This window comes from Squalius cephalus (genome assembly GCF_949319135.1).
Source record: "Squalius cephalus genome assembly, chromosome: 2".
Taxonomy (NCBI): Eukaryota; Metazoa; Chordata; class Actinopteri; order Cypriniformes; family Leuciscidae; genus Squalius; species Squalius cephalus.
In genome coordinates, this window is record NC_137123.1 from 16,669,394 (window position 1) to 16,682,104 (window position 12,711).

Here is a 12,711-nt window from a genome sequence, read left to right on the forward strand (position 1 = left end):
TGCCGAAGGGGGTTTGAGTCAAATAAAAGGAGTGTCATTGTAATGAAGACAGAAGCCAAACACGTTTTTTCCATTGTGCAACAAACCGGAAAAACTCGGGAAATTCCTTTTCATAATGTCATGTGAGGGCTTGTATTTGAACAGTCATAACCTGTGTCATATTCCCAGAACTTCCCGGAGACAGGTGCTTTTGCTGTCTGTATGGGACTTTCCTTCACTTCTAGACCTCGGGAAGCAATCCAAAGAGTGCCTTAGGGAGTCTCTAGGGTCCATAACCTTTCACCATATCTCCAGGACTCATCTCCAGACGGAGTGCCTATGGCCGGTGTGGGCAGTCGTAGCCAATCGGCGAGTTGCTCTGATCGTCTTCATCAAGGCCATTATCCCTGTACAGATTTTCACTGTTCGAGTCTTTGCTTACCATATCCTCGTCACCGGAGTTAAGCTCCTCATCGCTGTGCACTTTTATTAACGTGGTTTGCTCTTTGGGCTCGATGTGCAGATCTCTGGTCACAGTCTCCGGATAAAGTTTCAGCGGTTCGCACAGGTGTATTTGTGTTGGCTTGAAAACCTACCAAACCAGAAGGAGACCAGTTACAGTCATTATGCAGCACTGTGTGGGAATGCTGTCGGGCAACAAGTTCACACCAAAGACATAAGGCTTAATCTGATTAAAAACTGACTAATTAAAGGGATAGTTCACCTAAAAAAGATGTTTGGGAGAACATTGGGAAGCAAACTACATTGGACCACATTGAGTTCTGTCGTAAGGACATAAAAACATTAAAAAAAAATGTATTGAGTCAAGTCAAGTCAAGTTTATTTATATAGCGCTTTTCACAATACAGATTGTATCAAAGCAGCTTCACAGTATTAAATTGAAATAATACATCAATGTTTGTTTCTAGTGGAAAACGTCCACGTTTGGTAATGCTGATCAATAGTATTGTTGATTGATTAATTAAATTAAATATCCCCAACTGAGCAAGCCAAAGGCAACAGTGGCAAGGAACCGAAAAACTCCATCAGGTGACCTAATGGAGAAAAAAAAACCTTGGGAGAACCCAGGCTCAGTTGGGGGCCAGTTCTCCTCTGGCGTTTATGAACTAGAGACCGGATTTAACTGTAAGATTAAAAATATTATATAAATGCCTGGCTGAAGAGATGCGTCTTTAATCTAGTTTTAAACTGGGAGAGCGAGTCTGAGCAACGAACAGTATCCGGAAGACTATTCCAGAGTTTTGAAGCTAAATGTGAAAATGCTCTCCCTCCTTTGGTGGATCTGGATATCCTAGGTATGACCAAAAGCCTCGAATTTAGTGATCTTAAAGAGCGCGATGGATTATAGGGCGATAGAAGATCGGTTAAATAGACTGGAGCTAAGCCTTTTAGGGCTTTATAAGTCAGTAGCAATACCTTGTAATTAATACGGAACTTTATAGGTAACCAATGTAGTGATGATAAAATTGGTGTTATATGATCATATTTTCTTGATCTAGTAAGAACTCTAGCGGCTGCATTTTGGACTAACTGTAGCTTGTTTATTGAGGATGCAGGACAACCAGCTAATAAAGCATTACAGTAATCTAGTCTCGAGGTCATGAATGCATGAACTAACTTTTCTGCATCAGAAACTGATAGCATATTACGTAGCTTAGCAATGTTTCTAAGGTGGAAAAAATTGACAAAGACACGTGAGGTCGAGTAAATGATGACAAAAATGTCATTTTTTGGGTGAACCGTCCCTTTAATTGAAAGATGCGTGTGGTTTACTAGCTCAGGTTTGCCAGCCCATATTGGAATGGAGATTAGTGGGGGGGTTTTAGCATCATTTATATACTATACTAGTATTTAGTAATTTTTTAAAATAGCTTTTATTTTTATATTTTCAGTTTTCATTAGAATTTTAGTAGTTTGGCTATAGTTTCACAAACAGATTAGCATGATCAGCTATATTTGATTTTTGTTGTTTTAGAACTATAACTTCTTTTATATCAGTTAGTTGCTAAGGCAACATGTCTAGTTATATAATAATATTTTATTATATACTATTTTGAAATAGTGTTTATTTTTATATTTTCAGTTTTCAATTAATTTGAGTCATTTTGTTATGCCTATTTATATTTTATTAGCTTTCTTGTGTTTCTATTTAGTTTTAATTTATGTTTTATTTTAGTTTTAGTAATTTATTACTTCAGCTTATTTTATTTCAGTTAGTTGTCAAGGTAGCATGTCTAGTTTTCTTAATTTTTTAAAGTTACGTTTTTCGTAAAATGTTTATATTTTACCTAAACTTTAATTACAATTTTTTTTGTATCTTTTTTTCTCATTTGTATCTTTTATTTTTTTTATTTAATTTATTTTCATTTAAGTTTTAGTCATTTTAGTACCTCAACTTAAAACTTTATTTCAACATTTCTCATTAAATTTTTTCTTTATTTGATTTCAGATTTAAAAAAAAAAAAAAAAAAAAAATTTTTTTATAGTTTAAGTTAATAATAACAACAACGCTGATGTTGATCGGTTGCTTGTTTATAGTCGTCTGGAATATTAGACCGATAGTAGTCAACTTTATATCCATTCTTTATCAATTTTACACAAAATGTACATATTATTCAGTCAACATTCAGAATTACAACTTTATTTTGACCACTTCACTATCAGTTTACTGTGCTTTAAAACTTCTGCCTTGATTTTTTAACTGACACGTCCAAATTTGTAAAGTCTGAACATTAATTTCGTCAATATTTATATGTCTTTTAATGTCTTGCATAAACTGGATTGTGCACCAGTGATGTTAATACACAGATAAAGGGTAATTATCTAAAAAAATGATGATGATTTTGTGAAAATTGTTTGTGCAACTATTCTTACACAATTTGGTGGATTCAGTTTAATCCAGCAATTACGTGAGAATGTTTTACTGAACAATTTACACATAAATATTGACAACAGGTCAAACAGCAACTTACCAATAACTTGGGAAACGCAGTGATAGATTTCTTCTTAATTTCCGAGGTGAATTTCATCACTAGCAGTATAATGATGCCGGTTATGAAAAGAAACAATAAGACGACTCCCAGCACTGCATACAGGTACACGGTGAATGATGTATCTGTGTGGAAGAACGAAAACATCATCCTCAGCTGTGCATCTATTTATTGTTGGGTTTGTCTATCTTTTAATATTGCTGGGTTTTGGTTTCATGTGCATGTCTATTTTTCTCAAGAAAAAAAAAATACTTAAAAAAAAACATATTTATTTCAAATTTTAACAAACATAAGCTACAAAACAGACAAACTTTCAGACAATAAACAAGTTATGGCTCAATAGTCAACAAGAAAAATTATATAAAGAAGCCTATTTAACTTGAAAAGTATTTGCTGAGAAATGTAAAAGAAAGAAAAGTGACAAATAAAAATGAGTAAAAACATTATGAAAGAATATTAAACGTCACAAATTCTAGTTGTTTTTATAAGGAAAAGACTTACTTACAAACATTTAAATTGCACATAAGACTCTTTTCTTAAAATATAAACATTTAAGCAGTTTAAACAGTTGATAAAAACGTATTTTCGTGATGGATTTATACAAAGATATTAAATATCGAAGAACAGGTTATATAATATAGTGCATATATTTAGCAAAATGCTCCTCTATAGAGTTAATGTTTCTAGCTGTCTATCGAGCTTTTCTGAAATGTGACGTTACGTGACATTGTTTACGAGCTGATTTATTGACGTTGATTTATTGAAGTGATTACATGAGACATGTACTGAATTTTTCAACACAGGCCTATACCTTCTGATGTTCATTCTTGTTTATTTGGTGCTATAACTAGTAGAAAAGCAGAAGAGATGATCGGTTCACGTGCTGCTACAGCGATCTGTCACGCCACATTAAAAAACAGCATTTATTGTTTGAATTTCATAATAAAAATTGACAAAATTTGAAAGCTGGACCTCTGCTTAATATCAAAAGTAACAAAGCTCAAAGCTTAATGTGATTTATTGGATAAGTGATAATGTTTTGTTTGCGTATCACCTGAAAAAAGGATAGGCTAAAAATCAATTCTTGGGGTTTAAGGATCAAAATCGGTTTACAAAATGAGAATCGATTAAAATCCAGAAAACAATATTTATTGAATACTTTGAAATAATAGTAGATATGAACTAATAAAATATATGTAAATGAAAAACTCTTGTATCTGTCTATATTTCAAGCACTGTTTACATGGATGCTGCGTTTCTTCTATTATCTGCTGTTGAAATGAGTGGAAGTTTGTTTGGTTTACTTACAGATTCTTATGTCTCCTGTGAAACATTTGCTTCTTAGATTGAGTTTTCTGCCCCAATCGATTTTTCCAGTCAGACTGACGCAGTAAACTCCTCTGTGCTCGGAAAACTCAATGGACGTCTCGCATGTTTTAGCCTTCGCACCACAGGTTGTGTTATTGACACGCTGCGGGGAAATAAAACAAACAATTCACTGAGACTGTAAAGATATTCACAGGAATAGTTGAATATATTCACTCGCACAGGATTGACAGAAGACGCGTTTGGATGCGTTCAAACTAAGCTTTAAATTAGAGTAATTAAAAGAACAATTCACACAAAAAATGTAATTTAAATCTATTAACTGTATCTGACTATCGTTAAAAGGTTTTTAAGGAAATTAATACTTTTATTCAGAATGGATGCATTAAATTGATCAAAAGTGACAGTAAAGATATTCTGTTCTCAAAGGATACTGGAAAAATGTAGCAATATTAATAATTAGCAGCACAACTGTTTTTAACATTGATAACAGTAATAAATGTTTCTTGAGCATCAAATCATCATATTAGAGTGATTTCTGAAGGATCATGTGACTCTGAAGACTGGAGTAATGGTGAAAATTCAGCTTTGATCACAGGAATAAATTACATTTCACAATATATTCACATAGAAAACTGCTTAAAACATTCAAAAAATTTACTTTTTAAATAGTAGTGCACATAAATAGCTTTCTTTTTTTGAGTGTGAACTATTCCTGTGAGTGGACATCAGAGTGAATGTTACTAGGGATGCACCGATATGAAAATTTTGGACGATACCGATAACCGATAATTCTTTATATATGAAAGCCGATAACCGATATATTGGCCGATAAATCTTAATCCAAATTTTTATGTAATTTTTGAGACAGTGCGCATCTGAAGTGTCTCAGCGGAAGGAAATAAACGGCTTTAATATATCAGACAAATTTTCTTATCGGGCCAATAACGATAAGATTAAGAATGAACATATATCGACCGATACCGATATATCATGCATGCCTAAATGTTACCTCTTCTGTTTTAACAGTGTAATCCAGATCCTTTTGATTATCGAGGTTCCTCAGAGCCGGCGTGTCTCTGTACAGTTCCAGAGGGTTGATGAACTGGATGTGAAGTTTGCCGTCTTTGGGTGAAAGTTCAACCTCGGGAAAATCCAAATAACCTGAAGGCACAATAGTACTGTTAGATCATACTGCATGTGTTTGTTATATAACAGATTATATTTCAGAGTTCAACCAATAATACAGGCTAAACATACACTTGATTTCGGCATTGGTGGCATCTTCATTGAAGCTGAAATTATCTGAGTCGCATGAATCTGACTTCTGTCCTCCCCGCACGGCACTCACAGTGACAAAGTGGACCTTGGTTGGTGATGGAACCAGCATAGTGGATATGTTTAAACTTAGATTAGGTGTGGTATAAGTTTTCCTGGAACACAAATAAATAACAGTAAGCTGACAAAACTACAACTGAACAGCCTTATGGGTTGACTAATACTTCAGCAGTCATTAAATCAAGTTCAAATGAACATTTAAAGACTATAAAAGGCTCTTAGTTGCTGTGAAAGAATGAAGCTGTTGCTGTCTGGCGGGTTTTTTTTATTCAGATCGTTTACCTTTCTTCGCGATCTCGCACCTCCACAAAGAAGTGTACGTCCTGGCTGAGATCCGGATATTCCCATCGCGCTTCAACTCCATAGCTGTCACACTGTATGGACACGTTGACAGGAGGAGACGGCCGACTCACGGCTAAAAGAGAGTTAATCATATTAGAGTCTGACCACCTGATTTTCATGCATGTTACATTTCTTATTATGCTAAATGAAACAATGCTCAGAATTCCTATTCAGAGTAGGGACAAAATCCTATGAATGCTGTCACATATGAGGGTAAAATTTCTGAAAAAATAAGGATTCATTTTTTGTGTGTGTAAAAGTTATTTTTAGTCCGTTATTCTGTTATTTCTGTTATTTAGTCCGTTAGCAAAGACCCGCCCCCTTTAGTTACTGTTGCTATGTCTGACAAGCCACGCCGCTCTCATCACGCCACACAACATGTTCTCACCCTTTGGTTCTCACGCAGTGAAAAATACATGGCGGACTAAAGAGGAAACTGACAACACGTCGACAGACAGGACAGAGCAGGTTAACTTTTGATATGAAACAAAGTCTCAACTTTTAAATTTGGTCATTTTGTAACGAAATTTAAACACCGTTTTGTGTCTCTTTAATGTGTCGTGACAGATCGCTCAGTTAAAGCTGCTCGTGAACCGATCATCTCTTCCTTCTAGTTAATTTATAGCATCAAATAAACATGAATGAACATCAGAAGGAATGTTGTTTTAACCGTGGAAAGACGTCAGTAACGTTACACACCGTTTTTCAAGTTCAAATCCTCCAACGTTAATCTACTAACTCTCCTGACTGGTTTGTCGGACAAAAATGGCGGATTATGATTGGTCAGATGATCGCCTGCCAATCAAACTCCCTGCGAAGGGCCTATGAAGTGTAGTATTTGTTTTACTGAATAAATATACACTACCGTTCAAAAGTTTGGGGTTGGTACAGTAAAAAAACAAAAAAAACAAAAAAAAAAACAGTAATATTATGAAACAATTTTCAGCATCATTACTCCAGTCTTCAGTGTCACATGATCCTTCACAAATCATTATGATTTGATGCCCAAGAAACATTTATTATTATTATTATTATAATTAATGATTAACATTAAATAAAAAAAAATCCTTTGTAACATTATAAATGTCTTTACTGTCACTTTTGATCAATTTAATGCGTCCCTGCTAAATAAAACTGTTAATTTGTTTAAAAAATAACAATCTGGACCTCAAACTTTTGAATGGTAGTTTTTTATCTAATTATTTTTGGCCATAAAAATATTCTTTTCATTATTGTTTTACAATAGAACGAAGGCTGATTATTTTTTTTTTTATTTTTTTTTAATTGATGGGAAATGTACTTAATTTTCATGAAAATAATGCTGGAATAACAACAAAATTTAATAGTCTTAAAACAGGCTTAATTAACTAAAATATAATTATTTTTTCTTCTTCTTTTTTTTTTTTTTTACGTAAACAGCCACAGTTTCAGTCATTTCTGTTGTATTGTTTCAGACTAGTTGAACAAGTCTTTACAGGCTCCACGTCCCCAGTTGACCTTTCCCAGCGTTCACTCTCTTCAGGGTCTCATGATAAATCGTCATACCTCTTCCCGCCGGCTCCACAAGCTAAACACCCACTCACACACACGCTCACACTTGCTGTATGCTATTAGATGCCATTCAGTTTGACACGCACACTATTATTCCCGTAAATCAGGCCAGTTTCTGTCTGCTGCATGTGTGTGTGTGATGTTAAAATCATATCCAGTCTTTCATATATATCTCAAATGCCTTCAGATATAAAGTCTATAAAGTCATTTGATATAAATACCTATAAAGATATAAAGCCTATAAAGTCATTTGATTGTTGTAATGTGACATTTTTATGAGTATTTAGCATTGAAAAAAATGCGGGACAGCCGTTTTATTCTCCTAACTTGTTTTGCCCTCATATTTTTCTCCTCACTCTTAATCTGTCTTTTATGTCAGATACAAGTTATGTAATGAGAACAAAGAAAAATGAAATTCAGCTTTGCATCACAGAAATAAATGACATTTTACAATATATTCACATAGAAAACAGTTATTTTAAATTGCAATAATATTTCACATTTTTACTGTTTTCACAGTATTTTTGAAAGCAGAAGAGATTCTTTCAAAAACATCTTAACGACCCCTAACATTTACAATGTATTTATCGGATATACATGTATCTGAAATTGGACGGAAGGCCAAAATGGAGAGAAAAAGATGGACAATGCCTAATACGTTTTCGTTTGAAATGAAAACGCATCTTTTTCTCTCCGTTCACTCTGAGACGTCGTTTTTAGCAAGCTTTTTGAAAACGCTCGCCAAAGTAATTTTCGTGCTGTACTGTGGACTGTGAAAACGGAGGTATTTGAAAACGATGACGCATGTTTAGTCATGTGACTCATATTGAGCCCATTGATATTCATGTTTATACCGGTATTGTATCTACATGAGAGCATATTTTGCTAAATAAAATGATCCTGTCAGAAGAATTGCGTGAGAACTTGATTAAATCTTGTTCTGTCTGTATCATCTCAGTGAGTGCTTATAAGGGTTTACACATCATGCGCTGTAAGGAGAATTTAGCGTTTTCCGACATCTCAGTGTGGATGGGAAACTTTTGAAAACGCTTATGTGGACGGAGAGCGTTTTTAAACGAAAACGCCGTTTTCAAATCTATCCGGATTAATGTAGACGTGGTCTGAGTGTGGACAAAGCCTTGATCAGCTTCATCAATCAGTCGCTTGTCACAGTCGCTATTTTTGTGGTGCTTTTATTTTTGGATGTAATGACGCTCTCAAACATGTTTTCCCAGTTTTGACAATTGAACAATGACCATGACTAGTCGTTCCATCACTGAGAAGAAAATGTGACGAGAACACATAGCTGACATTATTTTCTGAGAAATCACAGATTAGAACAAGATCCCTTGTGTCAATCAGTCTGTGTTAATGCTCTTTTCATAAGAAAGACTTCAACTTCCTTAAAACTGCCAGAACTTCTGAGAACTCTACAAGCTCCCACCCAAAACATCTCACATTACAACATTGCAAAATATGTGTTTTACTTCCGGGACCAAGCTTTTTTTACATTTTTTTTTTTTAATGGAGTTGAAATTGGGTTCAAATTGAGTTATGACTGAAATCAGATCTATTTTTGTAGCACAATCATTTACTCAATCAAAATGGAGGCTTTTTACACCAGCCATTTATCACATCTGCAACTTCTATCAGATTCATTTATTGAGTCTAATCAGGTTTATTTGCAAGTCTGCAAATAAACCTGATTAGACTCAATAAATGAATCTGATAGAAGTTGCAGATGTGATAAATGGCAGATGTAAAAAGCCTCCATTGCTTGTTTGCTCCATTGCAGTATGCTTGACCTTTGACCTGTTTTATGGATTTAGTTCAGTATGTCTGTCATCATGACTGTACTTCAGGCCAGATGTCTCATTTTTAACCATGCATTACAGGAATGTGTGAAATGTTAAAATGTGAATGACAGGACTGACAGTAAAAGAGAGAAAGGTTTGCGTCCCTCTCGGATGAGTTTTTCAAACACCTGAGTTTGGGATTAATCTCAAGTGTGAGTGCAATAAAAAAAAAATAGCACCCGCCCCGAGCCCTTTGTACCACATAAAACCATGCTCTTATTCTTATCATGTTAAACAACACTGTAAAAAAGAGCAAAGACCTTTAGAAATCCAGAGATGATAAGATTCAACATGGGTTTTTCCATTGAATGATCACTATTCAATCCTGAATATGTGCATGATGCCATTTAAAGGCAACTGGAAGAAAACGTAACTGTACGTAACGTAAATGTCACTGTAAAACATTATATGATCAATAAGTTGTATGTTTTTACATTGCTTTAACTCATCAAAATAAGTTAAGCAATTTTCCATTTTTTTTAATAAGTTATACAAGATTCAACTCATTTTTTTAAAGCCAGTTAATGCAGTTTAAGTTGAAATGACTTAAACATCCAAGTTGATTGTACTTAAAGTTAAAGGCAGCAACTTTTTTTCACAGTGGGTTTAGTAATGTTTGAATATACATCTGGCATTCACTTTTATCCAAAGTAACTTTCACTGCATTACCACACATGTATATCATCGTCTGGGAATCGAACCCATTGACCTTTGAACTAATCTAAAGTAAAATAAAGATTTAATATATTTTACGGATAAATATTTTAAAAAGTAAATAATAAATGTAGTCTATTCAGTATTTATTATTAAAATGTAATAAATAATAACACTTAAAGCTAATACATAATAATATTATATTAATACGATACTTACAAAATAAAATCCTCTTACCCTCTGAGGTGGATTTCTGGATTAATATAAAGATGACACTTATATAGATCCGTATCCGCATTATTGCCAGCGAGTTTTAATCCAATATTCACATATTATATCTTCGAGTAAAAAAAAGTTAATCCTGTCGAAATGATTGTTCTTCAAGTGTAGTAAACCCCATTTTCGGTAAAATCAGAATAATTTCAGAGCGACATGAGACATTGACGAAGCGCTTGCGGTTACAACGAAACCTCTTGCCTCTTGTCGTTGCCTCTTCAGGGAAATGACGTGTGTGCGTGTGTGTGTGTGTTGCGCTCACTCCCTCGGGCACGACAAAGGTGTTTACAGGTATCTACAGGTAACTCACTTACTCACTCCACGGAGCGTGTCACTTGTTAAGGCTAGACTCAAGCTCAACTTAATTCATTACAGTAATGAGAATCATTTCGACAGAATAGAGCGGGTTCATTCATTTACGCGCGTTTAATTTTAAAAGTGTAAATGTAGCTTATGTGGGATTTCATCTCTCGGTTTAAAAGAGATGGTGCCCTCTAATGTTATACAACTACATTACATTAGACACACAGTCACTGTCAAATGATTCTACTTCACTGATTTATAGTGCCTGTTCTCTGGGAGTGAGAACGATTAGCCTATTTACTTGGATCTGTGTGTTATTGGTTTCTCAATTAAAATGCTGTTGCGCCAAAATTTGTGTTTTTATGGAAGATTGCAGTAATTATTACGATGCTTTATACGTTTTTTTTTTTTTTAATTCATGTTCCCTTGTAATCTTTAATCACAGTCATCTCTTTACTGGGGCGACCTATCACTCATATGAGATCGACCAATAGCAAACCAACAACCATCCAATCATCCAATCAATTCCCCATGGACAAAATCAAGTCCCGCCCTACATTTGTTCTAGTTTGAGAATTTCTTTCTTTCTTTCTTTCTTTCTTTCTTTCTTTCTTTCTTTCTTTCTTTCTTTCTTTCTGTAATATCATCTCTCTTTTTATATTTAGTATTGCTTTATTTAGTAACAAATAACACAAAAATTAAATACAAAATAACAAAAGAACAAGTAAATCTGTAAAATTATCATAAAATATTTAATAATAATACAAAATATATATAGATATATATATCATTTTTATATGGCTCAACATTAAAAAGTTTGGGTTTGTGTTTACACTTTTTGAAAGTAGTATTCATCAAGGCTGCTTTTATTTGATCAAAAACACAGTAAAAACAGTAATATTGTGAAATATTATTACAATTTAAAATGTTTTATAGTAATACATTTTTTAAATATAATTTATTCCTGTGATCAAAGCTGAATTTTCAGCATCATTATTCCAATCTTCAGTGTCACATGATCCTTAAAAATCACTCTAATATGATGATTTGATGCTCAAGAAACATTTCTGATTATTATCAATGTTAAAAACAGTTGTGCTGCTTCATATTTTTGTGGAAACTGACATATTTTTCAGCATTCTTTGATGAATATAAAAAGTTCAAAAGAACAGCATTTATTTGAAACAGAAATCTTTTGTAATGTCTTTACTGTCACTTTTGATCAATTGAATGTGTCCTTGCTGAAAAAAAAAGTATTAATTTCTTTAAAAACATCTTAAAGATCATATCAAGCATCAACAGTGCAACGACAGTGACAACACATGTCAGCTAGATTGTCAGTCATCTCTTTCTGTTTCTTCTTGCGTGTGTTTATGTGTGTTCGATGTATTGGCACTTTAGGGTTTCGTCTTAATCCCAGACAGCAACATTGTCAGCCCAGACCCGGCCCACATCTGTACGTGTGGATCTGGTCCGATATGTTGCTGTCTGGGATTAAGACGAAACCCTAAAGTGCCAATACATCGCTCACCTCTTTTTGTTTCTTCTTGCGAGTGTTTATGTGTGTTCGATCATCGAACACACATAAACACTCGCAAGAAGAAACAAAAAGAGGTGAGTTAAGCCTCTTAAAGGATTACAGCTGCTGTGCTTTGTGGAAGCAGATGTGGAGCGAGTGATCACTGAACAAACAAGGTGACGTGCATGAGGAGACACTCATGTGACTGGATGTTTATGATTAAAGTGTGTTGTTTTTGTGCCAATACTGTCACTAAACATCATTGGGTGAGGCAAAAACAATAGATTTTAATTCGCCACTTCATCTCATATGTATACATAGACGCAGAGTTTTCAAACTATTCACTTCTTTATTAACTGAGTGCACCTTTATCAATAGGCTATAACTGTGAAGTATCAGGTAAAGACTTGAGGACACTCCATACAAGGGTTTTTATTTGTACTCTCACATTTAAGTTCACAAAATACATTTTTACTTTTTCTCTCTAATAGCTAAAACACGCACTCCGCCCCATTTACTTACTATAATACCCTTACAGAAAAGCCATTACAGATCT

The 12,711-nt window shown here is 34.1% G+C and overlaps 1 protein-coding gene across 1 annotated transcript; it reads right to left on the reverse strand.

The window, feature by feature from the left end:
* Window positions 1-139: 139 nt before the first annotated feature.
* ifngr1 (interferon gamma receptor 1) lies at window positions 140-10,782 on the reverse strand. Its single transcript, XM_079852746.1, has 7 exons — window positions 10,295-10,782; window positions 5,937-6,069; window positions 5,577-5,749; window positions 5,329-5,480; window positions 4,299-4,461; window positions 2,973-3,115; window positions 140-571 (listed from the first exon to the last, which is right to left on the reverse strand). The coding sequence occupies exons 1-7, from the start codon at window positions 10,353-10,355 to the stop codon at window positions 317-319; spliced, it is 1,080 nt and encodes a 359-aa protein (XP_079708872.1). The 5' UTR covers window positions 10,356-10,782; the 3' UTR covers window positions 140-316.
* Window positions 10,783-12,711: the final 1,929 nt, after the last annotated feature.